Genomic DNA, 22,717 nt, shown 5'->3' on the forward strand with positions numbered 1-22,717 from the left:
TGTGACATGATGTGAGGAACGAAAGGTTCCAATATTTACTGTATGCAGACGATACAAAGATTATGAAGATAATATGTGAAGTGCATTGGAATTTGTTACACAAAAGAATTAAACAAAAATTTCAACTGTAATTGAATATAGGAAATTTATTTGAATTAAAAAATGTAAACTGCTGGGAATGGGCTATAATAGAAAGAGGACATCAATGAATATTTAATTGGAAACTGGAACATTAAAAAGAGTGAATGAGAATGTGGACCTGGAGGAAATCTGGGAGGATTTATTATCCAATAAGTATATTAAAACATTTTGTGAGACATAATAGGTGATGCCAAATGTAAGAATAATTTTCTATAAAGACAGTGGGAGAATGCAGAAATGATAAAGAAATTCATCCAACCCATGTTACTACATGCAGCGGTGTGGTCCACATAGAAAATAAAAAGTGAAATAAAACATCGAATATTAATAACAGCAACAATAACAATAATAACAATAGTAATAATGTACAAGGGGAGAGAGTGACAGCAGGCTGGAAGTGAGCATTTAAGGGTGAAAGACTGGAGGAGGTGGATAATTTTAGATACTTGGGTGCGAATGGGGCAGGAAAGGGAGGAGTGGGGGTGGAGGTAGAATGTAGATTGAGAGAAGCGAATAAATGCCTTGGTGGATTGAAAAGTGTAATGAGAAAGAGACATCTAGGAATGGGTGCTAAGAGGAGGTCATATGAGGGAGCGATTGTGCCAAGAACATTGTATGGGGCAGAAACGTGGAACATGAGAGAGGAAGAGAGGAGTTCGAATGTGTTTGAGATGAAATGTCTGAGAAGTATGATAGGGGTTAGTAGGCTGGATAGAGTGAGAAATGAGGAGGTGAGGAGGAGAACAGGGATGGAAAGGGAACTGGGAGATAGGGTTGAGGAAAGAATGTTAGGACGGTTTGGACACATGGAAAGAATGAGTGAAGAAAGATTAGTAAAAGAAGTGTGGAAGGCAGAGGTGGAAGGAGTGATAATAATAATAATAATAATAATAATAATAATAATAATAATAATAATAATAATAATAATAATAATAATAATAATAATAATAATAATAATAATAATAATAATAATAATGATAATAATAATAATAATAATAATGATGATAATAATAATTATAATAATAATAATAATAATAATATAATAATAATAATAAAAATAATTATATAATATAATAATAACTGTAATGAAAATAAAAACAAAATAGTATTAACAATAATGATAATGAAAATTATAAATGTAATGATAGCTGTAATGAAAATAAAAACTAAATTATAATAATAATAATAATAATAATAATAATAATAATAATAATGATAATAATAATAATATAACAAGATAATATAATCGTAACTATAATGAAAATAAAAACAAAATAGTATTAACAACACTAATAATGAAAATTATAAATGTCATGATAGCTGTAGTGAAAATAAAAACTAAATAATAATAATGATAATAATAACAATAATAATAATAATAATAATAATAATAATAATAATAATAATAATAACAATAATAATAATAATAATGATAGTAGTAGTAGTAGTAATAATAATAATAATAATAATAATAATAATAATAGAATAGTAATAATAATAATAATAACAAAAAAGCTAATGAGGGTTAAAAATGTAATAATAGCTATAATGAAAATAAGAACTAAATAAAGATAATGAAAATAGTAATGATAATAACAACAATAATAATAATAAAAACAATTCTATAATAAAATACTATATTGGTAAATATAATGAAAATAAAAACAAAACAATAATGCTAATAATAATGATATTGAAAATTATAAATGTAATAATAGATGTAAGGAAAATAAAGACAAATAATAATAATAATAATAATAATAATAATAATAATAATAATAATAATAACAATGATAATAATAACTATAACAATAATAACAATAATGATAATTATAATAAGGATAATAATAATGAAAATAATAACAATAACAATAACAATAATAATAGTAATAATATTAATGACAACAATGATACTGATGATAATGAGAATACATATATACACAGGATCGAACGTATACGAAAAACGTCAGCTACACCGGTTTCCAAAAACAGACAAATTACAAAAAAGGAAATATTACAAAAACATTAGAAGAAAAAAAAAATAGAAATGACATGATTGTTGACAAAGAGGACGTGGGGGGATAAAATGGAACAAAATTTCGTGTTGTTTGATACTTTTGTCGGATATCCTAACAGAAGAAACAGCCAAAAGAAAAGAAAAAATATTAGTGATTTCAAATTTAGGTTTGATCAATTGAGGCCCGTGTAGCACCTGTCCATTACGATGCGATTGGGAAATGTAATTAGGTAAACGTACATCCATGCACGTACAACACGAGTACACACACACACACACACAAATTAGTTTAGATAAAATGAGATATAAAGACGGGACACCACGAGCATAGCTCCCCTTCCCGTTAAATACAACTAGGTAAATACACACACACACAAATTAGTTTAGATAAAATGAGATATAAAGACGGGCACCACGAGCATAGCTCCCTTTCCCGTAAAATACAACTAGGTAAATACACACACACACACACACACACACATGCATACGTATGAGCTCTATGTTCTCATTTAGGTGGATGACACCTGTCGATCATGAGACCTACACGTGATCCAAGATCATAGAGAATCTCTCACACACATACGGTTTAGTAGTGCAGTGGTACCGGCTCGCCTGTTAATTCAGTACACTGAGTTCGATTCCCACCTAGGGACAAGGTTTGTGTGTGTGTGATTCATCATGGTCTTGGATCACGTGTTGGACGCGTGATCGACAGTAATTTTCCTCCCGGAAGAGAACTCTTGAGTTAATATATGACCGATCTATGAGTAATGCTGTGACCTTACACGCACACACACACACACACAACTCCCCGCCCATGAGAGTTGGAGTAACGTCTCGCAGCGCAGCGATACTGAAACTATTTCAGCCCTGGGCGGGATTTGAACCCGGATCGCCGTGTGTGTGTGTGTGTGTGTGTGTGTGTGTGTGTGTGTGTGTGTGTGTGTGTGTGTGTGTGTGTGTGTGTGTGTGTGTGTGTGTGTGTGTGTGTGTGTGTGTTTGTGTGTGTGTGTGCGCGCGCGTGGCCACAGCATTAACCATAGATCGGGCCTTCTTAAACTTAGAGCTCTCATTCGAGAGGGCAATAGCTGTCGATCGCGGGACCAACACGTAATCCAAGGTCATCACGTGGCTTGCTGATGTAGTGGTTATCGTCTTGTACTGCAATTCAACAGAACCGAGACCGAGTTCTATCCAAGGCTTGAGAAGCATGTAATAATGTGAGCCTTTACTGTCTCCCTTGAGCAAATGTATGATGATGATGATGACGATGATGATGATGATGTGTGTGTGTGTGTGTGTGTGTGTGTGTGTGTGTGTGTGTGTGTGTGTGTGTGTGTGTGTGTGTGTGTGTGTGTGTGTGTGTAAGTTCTCATTACATCGTTCCGTACAACCTATTAATCTCTGGTTCACGAGGGTATTTGCTGTCGATCACGAATCCAAGGTCATGTCGAATCACACGCACACACACACACACACACTAAATTATGATGGAGGTAAAACAATTAATTTGGCGTGTATTTCATTTGTCCCTCCCGTATCGGAATGATTATTATTTTTTTTTTTTCAAGATTTACGTCTCTGGAGTATTGACTGCAGAGTAACAAGCAGCCAATGTTAAAAAAAAAGAGTGTTAGGGCACCCCTACGGACCAGAGTCGCACACCATTCGCCTATATTAAAATTTAAAGTCTTGACTCATAAGTAAGCAATATATTATTACACTGCTTATGACTCTTCTTTATGGTGTGCTATTGAACCTGTCCTTTACTACTCCTAGGACACTCTCTGATCCCTCTGTGGTGGGGGAATAAGGATTCTGCCACCGTGTTTCTTATGAGTCATAGAAAATAACTAAACGGGTCAAAGAAAGAGGACTAGGGATTCTTGACTGGATTTTCCTTCCAAGAAATGTCAAGGCATAAGAGGTTCTGGGAAGAGGAATCCAACCTGAATTCTTATAATTGGGTCATTAAAAATACGCGGTTGCGGTACAGATGACAACAAAAGGAAGAGATTGGAGGTTTGTTTGTGAGAAGGAAGATGGATGTGTTAGCGTTAAGTGAAACTAAGTTGAACGGGAGGGGTAAGTTTGAGTTTTGGAGTGTCATGGTGTTTCGGGAGTCATGACTGGTCAAAGGAGGGAGGAACGGTTGCACTGGTAAGTGAGGAGATAAGAAAGTGTGTGGTGGAGTGTAGGGAAGTGTCTTCGAGGGGGATATGGGCGATAAGGAAATTGGGATGGAAGATATGGGCTTTTGAGTGTACAAGATTCTAGTATTAAGTTATCTGAAAAAGAAATGGAGATTATTTCTTATCGATAAATAAGTGTATAGAGAGCTTTAGGGAAAAGAAAATGTAGTGGTGTTGGGAGATCTCACTATTAAAGTAGATGTATGTGTGTATGTATATATGTATTTGTGTATTTATGCATCTATATGAATAGATATGTTATGAGGAATTTTTCTCGTTACACCTTTCAAAATAATCAGAACACTTATTTAACCAATCATTATTTTAGCTTAGTAAGTTATATACATTTTCTTTATATTTGAAGTGAGTTTAGCAATCTCGTGCAAGACAGAATCAATTTTTTTTTTCAAAGTCCAGCTATAAAGTGTTCCTATACTTGTCAGTCAAGTAATGCGACTTTATACAACTTGGTAAACTGAGTCAGATAATCATACTGACAGCTCATACAAAAGCCAGACAGAATGTGCTACATATATATATTTTTTTTTCTCCCGGAGGTAAAATGATGAGAACGCTTAAGGTTGATTTTGTACATTCAGCATAATTCTTACCAATTTGTAACTCACTGCATGACATGCATGTGTGCACAGGTGCTCAAAAGGACTCATACATATATAACTTTAATTTATTTTTTCATAAGAAACGGGTTAGCGTTACGTTCAAGGTATCGAACCAGAGGTTGTAAATAGAGATGACTACTACTACTACTACCATCACCTAAGCAAGATGCTGTAATGACTGCCATTTATTTTATATTATTTCTTTATTTATTTTTTATTGTCTGTTTATCGTTTGCTTGATTTTCATTTATTATTAGTTATATGTCAATTTGTTATTTTTTGTTTACCTGTTGGTTTATTATTTAACTATACCTATGTATTTATCTATTTATTCTTATTTATATTATTATAATTTTTATTTATTCATTTATTATCGTTATCATATTTTTTTCGTATCTGGCCTAGTTATGGATCAAAAGGTCTGTCGGCATGATCCGCCTTTGTAATCCTTTGAGTAGCAGAATGTCTAATTGTCGCATGGTGCAAGGGAGATTGAGAGTAGATGCGAGATATGAGAAAAGAAAGTGAGGCAAAGAAATGTATGAAGGAAATGCGTGAAATGAGAGGAAAAAATAAGAATACCTGACGAAAGCGAGATATAATGAAAGAGTGGGGAATGAGTATAGAGAATGGATATGTTTCGAGAAGGAAGTATGTACGCGTGTGAAGACGATGAGGTAGCCTAACAAAAAAAAAAAAAAAACATGATGTGAGGTTTCAAGAGCCGTTAATATGTTTCGCTTGTTCCACCTTTATCAAGTACCTTTTGATAGACTTGTCGTTCACTCCCAATTACTTACCCGATGTGGGGAGTAACTGAGGGCAGGAGTGATTCGGTTCGTCGCAAACTCCCCATACTAGGAAGGTAAGACGATGCCCATTTACAGAGGAGTTTTTAGCGTTAAATCGATACTTTGGGTTCAATCTACCTCGGGCAGGATTCGAAACGTCGCCTCCACCTACGTCGCTAAATTTATCATTTAATCCGCTCAGCCAGCGAACATTTTACTTACATGTGTGGTATTTGCGAAATAAATGTGTGTTTGCAGTCAGAAGGATGCAAGCGAAGTGCAGTGACGAATGCCCAGAGAATTGCAGAACACGCAACGACGCTCAAGTAGATAAACGAATAAACAAAAGGAAAGAAAAAGTTATGGAACCAAAAGTCTCTTGTCGGTATATTCCTCCTTTGTAATCCTTTGTAAAAGAGCTTACACGACCGAAAGCGGCAGACGATTAGTATAAACAAATAAACAAACAAAAGAAAGAATAGATAAATATTAGAGGAAATCTGTGACCCTAGAGGACTCAATACAAAGCGAACAAAAGGAACATCAGAATTTAAAGTCTATTGGAACGCCCATGTTGACAGAGCATTTGCAAGTCAAACAACGTCTGGGTCCGCCGGGGCCCTCATTGTCAAGGGGGGCCGGATGAAGTCGAAGAAAGAAATCTGCCTGACCCACAATCGCCTGCACTTGGGGATCTACCATGACACAATGGTAGCGCGTGTGTCTCATAAACGCGAAGGGTTTGAGGGTGTGGGTTCGAATTTTGGTCACGGTTCAGAGTTAAGGGGATCCTCTCTGGGTAACAGTCTTCATCCACTACTCACTTCAGACCCAAGTTGACCTAATGACCACCGGATAACGTCACTGCACAAGCAAATTGTAGACACTATCCCTTGCGTTCAAATCGACTTTTCGCCGTGCGCCGTCCACGGCATGACGTCGTGCTCTCCAATAACCACTGGTGTCTATAGACGCTTTCACGCGTCACGACCACGTGTGAAAGCGTCCATACACCAATGGTTATTGGAAAGCACGACGTCGTGCCGTGCACGGCGCACGGCGAAAAGTCGATACGTGTGAAATGAGCCTCAATCAAGCCCGACTTACCTGTCGAAGGAAAAATTTTAGGGTTTGGAAGATCATCGTCCTCATGGTCATTTTCTATCTGTGGACAGATTAAAAGAAAATATGTATTAATTGGGAGGTATTCTGCAAGGAAGATTAACTATTAACTAACAGGATGACAATTCTAATTTCAAATTCATTTTCGTAAGTCGTGAAAGATACTTGTTGAAATTCATAGTTGAGAACTTGTATTAATATAACTATTATTATTATCATTACTATTATTATTATATTATATTTATTATTATTATCATTATTATTATTCGGCGACCCCCACTCTCCGTCCCCCCTTGCAGAGAAGGAGAAGACAGGGAGAAATCCCTTCGGGCTGCATCAAATTTTTTCTCATACATACTTCCTCACTCCCCATCCCCCACCCACTCCTCCTCACGCATCACAGCATCATCCATACACAACCCTTCTCCATTCACCCCAATCTTCTGTCCTCTCCCGTCCTTCCTCAACAGACATTCCTCTCTTTTGTGATGCCCCTTTCACCCCATCCATCCATCTCATCCTAGGACGCCTCCTCATATTCACTCCTTCCACCTCTGCCTTGCAGGAGGTGCCAAGATAAGAGGGAGGGAGGAGGGTGGAGAGGAGTGGAATATGTAGGGAATGGAATGGGTGGGAGTGGTTTCTATGTTGTTGTTGTTTTTAGCTACTCCCCGTATAAGGGGGAAAAAGCCTTGGTATATGTATGTATTATTATGATTGTCTTTCTTTTAGAGAATGGTAATATTTCATTTTGAAGATGGGAGTTTATACGAAATGTAGAATTGTCCAAATACTGTCTTAACCTTGGAAGGAACAAAATTAATTAATTTAAAAGAAAGACGTTACAAATCATTCGAGGCAATTAAACATAAAATAAACGAAAGTTCATAAACCCTAACATTTTTTCTCCCAAAACGTTCATTCAACCTCTACACTCTTTGTGAAAAGTATTCAGCAGAGTCCAGTGCAGGAGCTCCGATCTATCCCTTGCGTGGATGGTACAGTCTCTGTGCTTCAATACGGTGGCTTGTTAAGGTTGTTTACATGGTGGGAAGTGTATGTGATTCGCCGTTACCTTGGATCACGTGTTGGTCTCGTGATCGATAGCTATTACCCTTCCGGATGAGAGCTTAGAGTGCATATATGAGCCCATCTATGGTTAACGTTGTGATTTTACACACAACTCCTTGCTGTGTGTGTGTGTGTGTGTGTGATTCACCACCACCATGGTCTTGGATCACGTGTTGGGCTCGTGATCGACAGCTATTCCCCTCCCATAAGAGAGCTCAGAGCTCATATATGACCGACCTATGGGTAATGCTGAGACCTTACACGCACACACACACACACACACACAACTCCCCCCAGCGATACTTTAATTAATTATTGCAGTCCTAGGCGGGATTCGAACCTGGACCGCCGTAGTGGCAGGCGAGAACTCTACCAACTGCGCCATCGTGTGTATGTATATTTGAATAGCATATTGTAATAGATGTGATTGTGAAAGGGATCTGAAATTAGTGTTGTTGTCTTGATCGCACTCAACACCTAAATTTAATACTGGTATACGGCACCTTTGATGGCCGCTGTTGCAGAGGAGGGTTGGGAAGACTTGGTAACTCTCGTGGTACAGACTCCACACCCTTTTTGAATTTGAGTGGGAGTCACTAAAACTCAGAGGGATTTCTCCTGTCTGAAAAAAATCAGTCCTCTGGCGAAAGCCAGATAAAGTATTAGAGTGGAAAAATATATATACCAAAGGGTTTTTTCCCCCTTATAAGGAAGGTAGCCAAAAAACAAAGGCATAAAATCCACTCCCACCCATTCCATCCCCACATACTCCACTCCCATACACCTGGGTCAGAAGCAATGCAGCAAGACACAGCACATCCACAGCAAGGCCGCTTCATTAAATCGGCGGGAAAAAAATCACTTTTTTTTTTTTTTTGTCTTGCATAAAAGGAACCAAAATTTCAGAAATATTTCCGCTAACATTGCATAAAAAATGAAGGAGACTGCAAGAGATCGTAAGGCCTATACATGGTAGTTCCATATCCATTACTACCTATATATCCAAATTGATCTGACCTTTTAAAGGAACCAATAGTTTCAGAGCTCACTAGACGGTTACTAAGTCTATTCCATTAGTTAACTACTCTATCGGTAAACCAGTTCTTGTCTGTTTCCTTTTTAAACCTAATTTGTAGTATAGGTCTCTGGTTATTCCATCCGACCTAGTTATGGACCAAATGGTCTCCTATTGTCATGCCCCTCCTTTGTAATCCTCTGTTATACCTCAACTTATCGACTTTCTTCAACTTTGTCCCTCGCATAATAATGCCGGTATATTTATCTTCGTCGTGCACTTGATAAAGATAGAATGAGTGAAAGGTTATATTAATAAAGATTTCGTCCTCACATAGTGTACCTTTCTTGAAGATTCCTTGTGTTCAAACTTTTAACTGGGTTATCACAATGGGGAATTTTTCCTCCGACATCCAACCTCCATTTGAATAACTAAAATATTAATTCGTTTGCAGAAATCTAGACTTTTCTAAGAATATTTCAACAATATGTTATTTATTTGTCTGTTTGTTTATTATTTGCTTGATTATCATTTATTATCAATCTGTCCATTTATTATCATTTACCATTTACCTGTGCATTATTTAATTTTCCCTATTTATTTGATTTATTATTATTTATATTATAATTTTTATTTATTTATTATTATCATTTTTTCGCATCCGACCCAGTTATGGACCAAAAGGTCTCCTGTAGGCATGCTCCTTTGTAATTCTTTGTAATGTCTAACATTCGTATGGGTTTACAATTTCTCAATCCATTTTTCAGCTTTAATATCTATGACGGAACGATCATCTGATAGTTGAAGATTTGAAAATTTAAATATTGTAACCGAAGTCGTTCTTACTCAAACGAAATTTAACGGTCGGTGTTGGCGAAGCCCTTGGAAGTTCAGTGTGATAACTCTCTTGAGTCCGTTTTATCTTATTTATTTATTTTAGTTATTATTATTATTATTACTACTATTATTATTATTACTACTATTATTATTATTATTTCTTCCTCCTTCATACATATTTTGGACTATCCTCACACACTTCTCAGGTACTCCTTTCTATCCTGTACACAAGAACAAAATAATGGGGGGTGGGGAAGGATGCAAGAGACCATAAGGCCTACACTACAGTTCCATGCTCATTACCACCTATCATAGTTGAGAACTTGTATTAATATGACTATTATTATTATCATTACTATTATTATTATAATATCATAATTATTATTTTTATCATTATTATCATTCGGCGACCCCCCCCCCCCTCTCCGTCCCCCCTTGCAGAGAAGGAGAAGACAGGGAGAAATCCCTTCGGGCTGCATCAAATTTTTTCTCATACATACTTCCTCACCCCCCATCCCCCACCCACTCCTCCTCATGCATCACAGCATCATCCATACACAACCCTTCTCCATTCACCCCAATCTTCTGTCCTCTCCCGTCCTTCCTCAACAGACATTCCTCTCTTTTGTGATGCCCCTTTCACCCCATCCATCCATCTCATCCTAGGACGCCCCCTCATATTCACTCCTTCCACCTCTGCCTTGCAGGAGGTGCCAAGATAAGAGGGAGGGAGTAGGGTGGAGGGGAGTGGAATATAAAGGAAATGGAATAGGTGGGAGTGGTTTCTATGTCTTTTTTTTCTTTTTAGCTACCCCCCCCCCCGTGTAAGGGGGAAAAAGCCTTTGGTATATGTATGTATTATTATAATTGTCTTTCTTTTAGAGAATGGTAATATTTCATTTTGAAGATGGGAGTTTATACGAAATGTAGAATTGTCCAAATACTGTCTTAACCTTGGAAGGAACAACATTAATTCATTTAAAAGAAAGACGTTACAAATCATTCGAGGCAATTAAACATATAATAAACTTAAGTTCATAAACCCTAAAATATTTTCTCCCAAAACGTTCATTCAACCTCTACACTCTTTGTGAAAACTATTCAGCAGAGTCCAGTGCAGGACCCCCGATCTATCCCTTGCGTGGATGGTACAGTCTCTGTGCTTCAATACGGTGGCTTGTTAAGGTTGTTTACATGGTGGGAAGTGTATGTGATTCGCCATTACCTTGGATCACGTGTTGGTCTCGTGATCGATAGCTATTACCCTTCCGGATGAGAGCTTAGAGTGCATATATGAGCCCATCTATGGTTAACGTTGTGATTTTACACACAACTCCTTGCTGTGTGTGTGTGTGTGATTCACCACCACCATGGTCTTGGATCACGTGTTGGGCTCGTGATCGACAGCTATTCCCCTCCCATAAGAGAGCTCAGAGCTCATATATGACCGACCTATGGGTAATGCTGAGACCTTACACGCACACACACACACACACACACACTCAACTCCCCCCCAGCGATACTTTAATTAATTATTGCAGTCCTAGGCGGGATTCGAACCTGGACCGCCGTAGTGGCAGGCGAGAACTCTACCAACTGCGCCATCGTGTGTATGTATATTTGAATAGCATATTGTAATAGATGTGATTGTGAAAGGGATCTGAAATTAGTGTTGTTGTCTTGATCGCACTCAACACCTAAATTTAATACTGGTATACGGCACCTTTGATGGCCGCTGTTGCAGAGGAGGGTTGGGAAGACTTGGTAACTCTCGTGGTACAGACTCCACACCCTTTTTGAATTTGAGTGGGAGTCACTAAAACTCAGAGGGATTTCTCCTGTCTGAAAAAATCAGTCCTCTGGCGAAAGCCAGATAAAGTATTAGAGTGGAAAAATATATATACCAAAGGGTTTTTTCCCCCTTATAAGGAAGGTAGCCAAAAAAACAAAGGCATAAAATCCACTCCCACCCATTCCATCCCCACATACTCCACTCCCATACACCTGGGTCAGAAGCAATGCAGCAAGACACAGCACATCCACAGCAAGGCCGCTTCATTAAATCGGCGGAAAAAAAATCACCTTTTTTTTTGTTTTTTGTCTTGCATAAAAGGAACCAAAATTTCAGAAATATTTCCGCTAACATTGCATAAAAAATGAAGGAGACTGCAAGAGATCGTAAGGCCTATACATGGTAGTTCCATGTCCATTACTACCTATATATCCAAATTGATCTGACCTTTTAAAGGAACCAATAGTTTCAGAGCTCACTAGACGGTTACTAAGTCTATTCCATTAGTTAACTACTCTATCGGTAAACCAGTTCTTGTCTGTTTCCTTTTTAAACCTAATTTGTAGTATAGGTCTCTGGTTATTCCATCCGACCTAGTTATGGACCAAATGGTCTCCTATTGTCATGCCCCTCCTTTGTAATCCTCTGTTATACCTCAACTTATCGACTTTCTTCAACTTTGTCCCTCGCATAATAATGCCGGTATATTTATCTTCGTCGTGCACTTGATAAAGATAGAATGAGTGAAAGGTTATATTAATAAAGATTTCGTCCTCACATAGTGTACCTTTCTTGAAGATTCCTTGTGTTCAAACTTTTAACTGGGTTATCACAATGGGGAATTTTTCCTCCGACATCCAACCTCCATTTGAATAACTAAAATATTAATTCGTTTGCAGAAATCTAGACTTTTCTAAGAATATTTCAACAATATGTTATTTATTTGTTTGTCTGTTTATTATTTGCTTGATTATCATTTATGATCAATCTGTCAATTTATTATCATTTACCATTTACCTGTGCATTATTTAATTTTCCCTGTTTATTTGATTTATTATTATTTATATTATTATAATTTTTATTTATTTATTATCATTTTTTCGCATCCGACCCAGTTATGGACCAAAAGGTCTCCTGTAGGCATGCTCCTTTGTAATTCATTGTAATGTCTAACATTCGTATGGGTTTACAATTTCTCAATCCATTTTTCAGCTTTAATATCTATGACGGAACGATCATCTGATAGTTGGAGATTTGAAAATTTAAATATTGTAACCGAAGTCGTTCTTACTCAAACGAAATTTAACGGTCGGTGTTGGCGAAGCCCTTGGAAGTTCAGTGTGATAACTCTCTTGAGTCCGTTTTATCTTATTTATTTATTTTAGTTATTATTATTATTATTACTACTATTATTATTATTACTACTATTATTATTATTATTTCTTCCTCCTTCATACATATTTTGGACTATCCTCACACACTTCTCAGGTACTCCTTTCTATCCTGTACACAAGAACAAAATAATGGGGGGTGGGGAAGGATGCAAGAGACCATAAGGCCTACACTACAGTTCCATGCTCATTACCACCTATCATAGTTGAGAACTTGTATTAATATAACTATTATTATTATCATTACTATTATTATTATATTATATTTATTATTATTATCATTATTATTATTCGGCGACCCCCACTCTCCGTCCCCCCTTGCAGAGAAGGAGAAGACAGGGAGAAATCCCTTCGGGCTGCATCAAATTTTTTCTCATACATACTTCCTCACTCCCCATCCCCCACCCACTCCTCCTCACGCATCACAGCATCATCCATACACAACCCTTCTCCATTCACCCCAATCTTCTGTCCTCTCCCGTCCTTCCTCAACAGACATTCCTCTCTTTTGTGATGCCCCTTTCACCCCATCCATCCATCTCATCCTAGGACGCCCCCTCATATTCACTCCTTCCACCTCTGCCTTCCAGGAGGTGCCAAGATAAGAGGGAGGGAGGAGGGTGGAGGGGAGTGGAATTTGTAGGGAATGGAATGGGTGGGAGTGGTTTCTATGTTTTTTTTTTCTTTTTAGCTACCCTCCGTATAAGGGGGAAAAAGCCTTGGTATATGTATGTATTATTATAATTGTCTTTCTTTTAGAGAATGGTAATATTTCATTTTGAAGATGGGAGTTTATACGAAATGTAGAATTGTCCAAATACTGTCTTAACCTTGGAAGGAACAACATTAATTCATTTAAAAGAAAGACGTTACAAATCATTCGAGGCAATTAAACATATAATAAACTTAAGTTCATAAACCCTAAAATATTTTCTCCCAAAACGTTCATTCAACCTCTACACTCTTTGTGAAAACTATTCAGCAGAGTCCAGTGCAGGACCCCCGATCTATCCCTTGCGTGGATGGTACAGTCTCTGTGCTTCAATACGGTGGCTTGTTAAGGTTGTTTACATGGTGGGAAGTGTATGTGATTCGCCATTACCTTGGATCACGTGTTGGTCTCGTGATCGATAGCTATTACCCTTCCGGATGAGAGCTTAGAGTGCATATATGAGCCCATCTATGGTTAACGTTGTGATTTTACACACAACTCCTTGCTGTGTGTGTGTGTGTGTGTGTGATTCACCACCACCATGGTCTTGGATCACGTGTTGGGCTCGTGATCGACAGCTATTTCCCTCCCGTAAGAGAGCTCAGATATGACCGACCTATGGTTAATGCTGAGACCTTACACGCACACACACACACACACACACAACTCCCCCCAGCGATACTTTAATTAATTATTGCAGTCCTAGGCGGGATTCGAACCTGGACCGCCGTAGTGGCAGGCGAGAACTCTACCAACTGCGCTATCGTGTGTATGTATATTTGAATAGCATATTGTAATAGATGTGATTGTGAAAGGGATCTGAAATTAGTGTTATTGTCTTGATCGCACTCAACACCTAAATGTAATACTGGTATACGGCACCTTTGATGGCCGCTGTTGCAGAGGAGGGTTGGGAAGACTTGGTAACTCTCGTGGTACAGACTCCACACCCTTTTTGAATTTGAGTGGGAGTCACTAAAACTCAGAGGGATTTCTCCTGTCTGAAAAAAATCAGTCCTCTGGCGAAAGCCAGATAAAGTATTAGAGTGGAAAAATATATATACCAAAGGGTTTTTTCCCCCTTATAAGGAAGGTAGCCAAAAAACAAAGGCATAAAATCCACTCCCACCCATTCCATCCCCACATACTCCACTCCCATACACCTGGGTCAGAAGCAATGCAGCAAGACACAGCACATCCACAGCAAGGCCGCTTCATTAAATCGGCGGAAAAAAAATCACCTTTTTTTTTGTTTTTTGTCTTGCATAAAAGGAACCAAAATTTCAGAAATATTTCCGCTAACATTGCATAAAAAATGAAGGAGACTGCAAGAGATCGTAAGGCCTATACATGGTAGTTCCATGTCCATTACTACCTATATATCCAAATTGATCTGACCTTTTAAAGGAACCAATAGTTTCAGAGCTCACTAGACGGTTACTAAGTCTATTCCATTAGTTAACTACTCTATCGGTAAACCAGTTCTTGTCTGTTTCCTTTTTAAACCTAATTTGTAGTATAGGTCTCTGGTTATTCCATCCGACCTAGTTATGGACCAAATGGTCTCCTATTGTCATGCCCCTCCTTTGTAATCCTCTGTTATACCTCAACTTATCGACTTTCTTCAACTTTGTCCCTCGCATAATAATGCCGGTATATTTATCTTCGTCGTGCACTTGATAAAGATAGAATGAGTGAAAGGTTATATTAATAAAGATTTCGTCCTCACATAGTGTACCTTTCTTGAAGATTCCTTGTGTTCAAACTTTTAACTGGGTTATCACACTGGGGAATTTTTCCTCCGACATCCAACCTCCATTTGAATAACTAAAATATTAATTCGTTTGCAGAAATCTAGACTTTTCTAAGAATATTTCAACAATATGTTATTTATTTGTTTGTCTGTTTATTATTTGCTTGATTATCATTTATGATCAATCTGTCAATTTATTATCATTTACCATTTACCTGTGCATTATTTAATTTTCTCTGTTTATTTGATTTATTATTATTTATATTATTATAATTTTTATTTATTTATTATCATTTTTTCGCATCCGACCCAGTTATGGACCAAAAGGTCTCCTGTAGGCATGCTCCTTTGTAATTCTTTGTAATGTCTAACATTCGTATGGGTTTACAATTTCTCAATCCATTTTTCAGCTTTAATATCTATGACGGAACGATCATCTGATAGTTGAAGATTTGAAAATTTAAATATTGTAACCGAAGTCGTTCTTACTCAAACGAAATTTAACGGTCGGTGTTGGCGAAGCCCTTGGAAGTTCAGTGTGATAACTCTCTTGACTCCGTTTTATCTTATTTATTTATTTTAGTTATTATTATTATTATTATTACTACTATTATTATTATTATTTCTTCCTCCTTCATACATATTTTGGACTATCCTCACACACTTCTCAGGTACTCCTTTCTATCCTGTACACAAGAACAAAATAATGGGGGGTGGGGAAGGATGCAAGAGACCATAAGGCCTACACTAGACAGTTCCATGTTCATTACCACCTATCATCCCCATCCATAAAGTTATCTCATCTTTATTGTTTTAATTAAACGACCAAATGTTTCGGCGATCACTATATGGTTACTAAATCTATCCCATTCGATAACCACTCCCTTGGTAAACCAGTTTGGCCGACGAATGGACAAATCGAGTTCTTGACGTGTCATACGCTTTCTCCAGGTCTACGAATAGTCTATGTCAGCGTTCCTCAACCTTTTTTTTCCCTTGCGTAACCTTTGAGATAAATCGCGTGTTTCAAGGAACCCCTGGGAAAAAAAAAAACATACCATATATTTTTAATTTTATTTTCATCGTAATAATAGGTTAGAAAGGATGATGTCTACATTACATTATCACAATAACTAAGAATATGTCGTGCGTGTTTAGTTATACTACGTATATGAAATTAAAAAAAAAAATCAAAAGTGCATTAGCTTATCTCTCTTGTTCTCGCGGAACCCTTAGGGACATTTTAAGGAACCTTAGGATTCCGTGGAACCCTGGTCCATTCAGTTCCTTATTTTCCCGTCGTTTGTCTGAGCATAACTACTACATATGCTGGTGAGATAAAACTAACCTGTTCCTCTTGTAGTCTTGTTTCTTTTCTAACGGCTGATCGAACCCTGCCAACGGTAAATCCGTTTTAGGGCATAGTTCATCAATATCCACGCTACAAAGTCTTTTGTGTTTGGCACCGTATTAGCCTCCTGATAATCATAAGACCTTTATAGTGTGGGTCTAGCTTCAAAAATAATCCTACAAATAATCCAATTCTTTATAGTGACACAATAACACTATCACTCTCATTTGAGGGTGCAGCCCCAGGGGGGTGGCACTCGGTATTCGGACTGGCCCCACGATGTGTACAAATTTCACCTATATTTTCTCATCCTTTAAATACAACGACAACTGAGAACCGGCGACAACTCCCTTCCCACTTCTTTCAGCCTATGGGGGATTCTGAGGATCGTTGCCAGATGCTTTGCGGTTGAGGGTTTACGATGAACGGAACTCGATGCAAGAATTGAGGTATTTGATTGACATTAACTTTCCATCATTCCGTTTATTTTTGTTTATTTTCATTATTATTATTATTACTATTATCATTATTATTATTATCACTATTATTATTATTGTTATTATTATTTAATCACACATCGCTGCATATCCTTATCATCTTCCTCCGGGCTTTCCTGCATTTTAGTGCTTTCAATTTCTTTTGTCAAACATCCGGTGCGACATCCTGGTACTCGACTCTAACACAAAGATTGCCATAGTTGTTTCTCTCTTCTTCACAAATATAAATAAATATATATATATATATATATATATATATATTTATATATATATATATATATATATATATATATATATATATATATCGTCGTCGTCGTCGGCGGTGCATCGTAGTCCGATGATACCATGCTTCCTCCTATTCATAGTGAATTTTGGTGTAGAGTTTACTATGGCATGGCGCTCCTTTCTATTTATGGTGTCTGAGATGGCTGTGTAGTACAATTCTGGTGTTGAACTTTCTGGGGCATGACGGGCACTGGATGGATGGGGGAGGACGAGGGGTGGCGAGACGAAGTCTTCTAAGTTGTCGTTTTTCCTCGTCTCTCTTTTCGCATGGCCTCGAACCTCTTCGTTCCAGCCCGAACTGTGTTGCGCCAGATTAAGTGGTCACTGGGGACCTCTTTCCAGGTCTCTGGCTCAATTGTGGTAGACCTCAGGGTGGTCTTCAGCTGGTCTTTGTACCTTAGGACGGGACGGCCACGGTGGCGTCCTCCTGTGGCCAACTCGCTAAAGAGGATTTGCCTGGGCAGTCTTGTTTCTGGCATCCTAGCGATGTGGCCAGGCCATCGAAGTCGATGCCTCATGATGGTATGTATATATATATATATATATATATATATATATATATATATATATATATATTATATATATATATATATATATATATATAATATATATATATATGACGTAAGCCCAGAAGGAAACACAGGAGTCATAGTCTTGAGTTAATTCCTGACTAGTTTCGCAGGTATTCATACCTGCGAAACTAGTCAGGAATAAACTCAAGACTAAGACTCCTGTGTTTCCTACTCCGCTTACGTCAACCTGTCAGAATGTCTCAACATATATATATATATATATATATATATATATATATATATATATATATATATATATATATTCTATAACCTTTCCACTTCTTCACCTTTTCTTGGCCGCCATTCTAAAGACATTTTCTCCCTCGGGTATTCCAGATTCTTCATGCAATACCCGAGCTCTTGCTGCTGTCCTTTTTTATTAATTTATTTATTGATTTATCCATTTGTGTTTCTTTTGTCATACCACTTGTAGTTCCCATGCCTCCTTCCTCTTTGTGTTTTTTTATTTATCCTTCACCATATATCAAACCCCATCACGTCTTCTTACCTCCCTCAGCAATTTGTTCTCAGGTGTTTTCCCAAGCCTTTTGTTATCATTTGGTTGTGTAGGTCGCACGTGCACTTCAACTTAATACTTCTTTTAACCTCCTCCATATGATTTTCGATAAAACACGTACAATACTAAAATATCCTAACTTATGATTCTCTATTTGTCCTGGTGGCGTATTCGCTAGCGCACTATGGTTTCGAATCCCGGACTAATAATTCTCAGCAGTGACTATTAATTAATTACCTCCTTCAACAGTCTAAGCACATGAACACATTGAATAAACCCGCTATGAAAGAGCTATGCCTCGCTGCACTACCAATCACTCCAATATGTGTGGCGGATGGATTTTTTGTGTGGCGAGTGTGGGATTCGACTTTGCAAGCCCCCCATGTAAGGTATGTATACGTATTGCATATGTTATCATTATCATTCCCATATTAATTATCCTTACTATGATTAATACGATATCATGATTATTATGATAATTTTATGATTGTTATTATCAGTATACACTCGAACCTAACCAGAGAAATTAGCTTCGTCTAACTACTCATCTAACGGATTTAATCTAACATGAAATAAGTCTGAAAAAAATTAATCAATTTCGAAATGTAACCTATTTATCGTATTTCACTGCTCCAGAAACAGCCACATCCTATTTAGTATATCGGTCGATTATATTTATATTTCATTTTAAAGAAATGTTTTCTGATGCATGATGATGTATTGAAAAAAATTTGTCGTGTGTATTTTGTTGACCCAAGGTAATTTGAAGTCAGGAAATAAAGGTAATTCTCGTCTTAATTTACCACCACCAACAACAATAATAATGAAAGCAATGATAATAATAATAATAGTGATATCAATAATAATAATGATAATAAATCAGTAAAAACAACAATATCACAATTTTCATTAGTATTACGGTTTCATTGTTATTATCATTATAATGATGATAATTATCATTATCATCAACATCATAATTACCATCATTTCGATTTTCACTGACCGCAGGAGTAAGCAACGGTTCTTTCCACAAGTATTTGGGAAGATGGCATTGTATGCTCAGGCAGGAAGTGTGCATTCGAAACAAATCAAACAAACCCGGTCAGGCTAAATATTAGTCCATGACAGCTTTTCTGTTATGCTGCTTTCAACTCTTATGCTTCTCTACGTCCACATCCCTTGTCTTAAATCACTGTTATTAATGCCATGTTCACCATTGCCTGTTTTCAAATCATTATTGCACAATGATCTGTGTTTTTCAAACTGAGTGAATGAAATTGTTTTGAACTGAACGAAACTAGAGAGTGAATGAAGTGCGAAAAGTGAACGACTCTTTCTATGTTTGCATTTTTGTTCTATATTTATAAGATTATTCTCAATGAAGAGTATGCTTTCTTAAATGTATGTTTATTGTTTTATATGAGTACAACTGCAATTCTAGTCTTTCTCCGTTGTTTTTCGCCTTCAAGTTTACAAGATATTTCCTTTTTTCAACCCTATAGTATTCTTGACACAGTTTTGGACATTGAAACGTTTGATAAAATAAGATCAGATTATGAGTTTTACTTGTGTAGTAAATTTAGTTTTATGTAAAATCACACTCAAAGGAAAAAAAAATGAACAAAATAGAAGGAAATAACTGTGGATGGTTTAATTTTGAATATACAGACCCATTGGTGAATGACAATTAAATTGTACGATAATCAGTGAACTACAATCGGCGTATTTTATACTTCAAATATCTATGTATCATAAGTTCATAACTGTCATGGTTTGCTATATATGTCCACAAAGTATGCCAAACATGAATTGTTGTACTACAAATTGTATTCTGCATACCTTAAAAAATCGCATATGATAAATTCAACATCTTTTGCCTCGAACTAGACGAACCCTCGAAACCTCCTATTTGAGTTCTCGTGACAAGGGCAACGGCCTCACCTAACAAACATGGCGAGGTGAGAATACAAAATCCAAAATTTTCCGGGAGACTGAGTTCGCATTAATTACTTAACGCCTCGTCATTTCTTACACAGCATTGTATGAATATGTAAGATACGTTATATGCATTACCTTCTAGATAAAATTATTTTCAGCTAATAGACATGTAAATCAGTAAAACGCAGTGCAGGGAAAAATAATTCTATTCCAGAATCACGCAAACACATTTTTCACTTCCTTCCATTTTTGCATTTGAGAGATATTTTTTCTTCTGTGGAATAGTTAGATTGGGATATATTTTGTTAGGTTAAGGTATATTAGGTTAGCAGTTATTGGACAACGCAAGTTTCATGTAGAATATACATGCTTGCGTGATTCTGGATTTTTACCGCAAATGAAAGTTCCTGGCAAGTTATGCTTCTATTCCACGATTTTGGTTGAAGATTTCCAACAACATGGCTAATTGGGAGTTATCGCCCTCTCTCACTCCAACCTACTCCCTCTCCTCCTGCTCCTAGGTGACCTAAAACTGAGTTGAAGCACATCCGAGTTTGATCTTCCACCGTCACTGTTTACTTTGATTTAGTTACCACAAATCTATTTCAATCAAGATAAACCCTTCCGCAAACTTTAGTGCATTAATCCGTGGCTCCCTCCCTCTAATGCACAATGTTCATTTAAATGATTTTGTTTTGCCTAAAGCCAGACGATTCTATACAGCCTGCAACACTGGTTACCTGAGTTCGGACGAGAAAACAAAATTGAGGCAGGATGTTGAATAGAGTGTACTATAATGTCTGTTATATACATACAAATACAACAGAAATTAAATATATAGGTTTTAATCTATGCAATGACTGAACATTGTTTTTGTAAATGAGGGTAACAGGCTTAATGTAACACGTTATATAGAATAACGAGAAAAATATATAAAAAATACTAAAACACAATACCTGTTTTCGTTGATTAAGCTTTAATCAATATGTTTGCATGTTACAAAAATCTGAACATGCTGAGTAACATCACGTAGGACATATTGATATTACGATATAAATCACTGTTGTAAATAGTTGTTATTCCAATAATTATTTTTACTGCAACGCCTATGAATATCTGAATATCTGAGGCTGTCCCATGTTCGAATCGGGCTAAAGCAGCACAAATGTTTATTAGTATATTGGTGTGCACACACTGTTTTCACCAGTCCGCCTGTATACACTTATTTCATTGTATGTTTGTCTCATATTTATGTACATCTGTTCCTCTGTCATTCGGGGACCACTCCAACGATGAATAAAATGGTCGTGCATCGGTTAACTGCCAATTTTCTATTTGTGAAATACTCTCCTTAAAACACTAGAGGTTCATGGATCACTGATCACCATACTGAGGTAAAATAGTATTCCAATTTCTTGCACACTTTTTTCTCCCAAAGGGAACGAAAATCATACATTTTCGTTCACTATTGTCGCCACTTCGAATGTGTTATTCAATGCGTCGAATCTGGCATACGCTACGTCACAGATTCAAACCGTCAACTACTGCATCTTCACGCAGTGCGAGTTGCATGAAAGACGACAGCCGACTGCCCTACCAAACTCCTCCTCCTTACCCGCTTATCTTCAAAGAACGATAAGTACAGAAGCTATTCGGTTATCAACAACCTTCTTCAGTGATTAATGTCAAGTGATATGACGGACGGAAATTCAATGTGTACTTGTCGCTAAGACACACGACGAAGATCTGCACTCACCATCCACGCTGTCAGAAGATAACTCTAGCCGCGCCTCCTCGAAAAGCTCTCGGTCCACCTTCCCATTTGCCTTTTCGGCGAGTTTACCAAAACCACGCCCCCCACCCCCAACACACCCTCCACTCTCGAAGACACGTCTGCACGCCTTTCCTAGCTCACCCGAAGTGGGACCCCAACACTTTCCTGGAGAAGACGACGCTGGTGTGATGGGGTCACTCCGCGGCTGTAAGTCCGTAACGGATTCTCCTATTCCATCCCTTCTAACTGTAAATCTGTCCTCACTTTTAGCGAAGTCATCGTTCGTCTTCCATAGCTGGACCTCCTCAGCTTCACCCACCGACTCCTAA

At 37.3% G+C, this 22,717-nt stretch overlaps 1 protein-coding gene across 4 annotated transcripts in view; it reads right to left on the reverse strand.

Moving 5' to 3' along the window:
- Positions 1-22,212, reverse strand: part of LOC143018454 (carbohydrate sulfotransferase 11-like) — a 93,685-nt gene extending 71,473 nt beyond the window's left edge. For 3 of the 4 annotated variants that reach the window (XR_012965745.1, XM_076173812.1, XM_076173815.1), the window contains exons 1-2: positions 8,458-8,591; positions 6,869-6,926 (exon numbers count right to left, since the gene is read on the reverse strand). Coding sequence is in view for 3 of the 4 variants with exons in the window: in XM_076173812.1 (XP_076029927.1) it covers positions 6,869-6,919 (51 nt within the window). In the remaining variant the exon portion in view is untranslated. Of the gene's footprint in view, positions 1-6,868; positions 6,927-8,457; positions 8,592-21,570 lie in introns of those variants that run through there. The other variant, XM_076173813.1, reaches the window with a different exon arrangement.
- Positions 22,213-22,717: the final 505 nt, after the last annotated feature.

Source organism: Oratosquilla oratoria, chromosome 35, assembly GCF_046742065.1.
Source record: "Oratosquilla oratoria isolate Oo_2021 chromosome 35, ASM4674206v1, whole genome shotgun sequence".
Lineage (NCBI taxonomy): Eukaryota > Metazoa > Arthropoda > Malacostraca > Stomatopoda > Squillidae > Oratosquilla > Oratosquilla oratoria.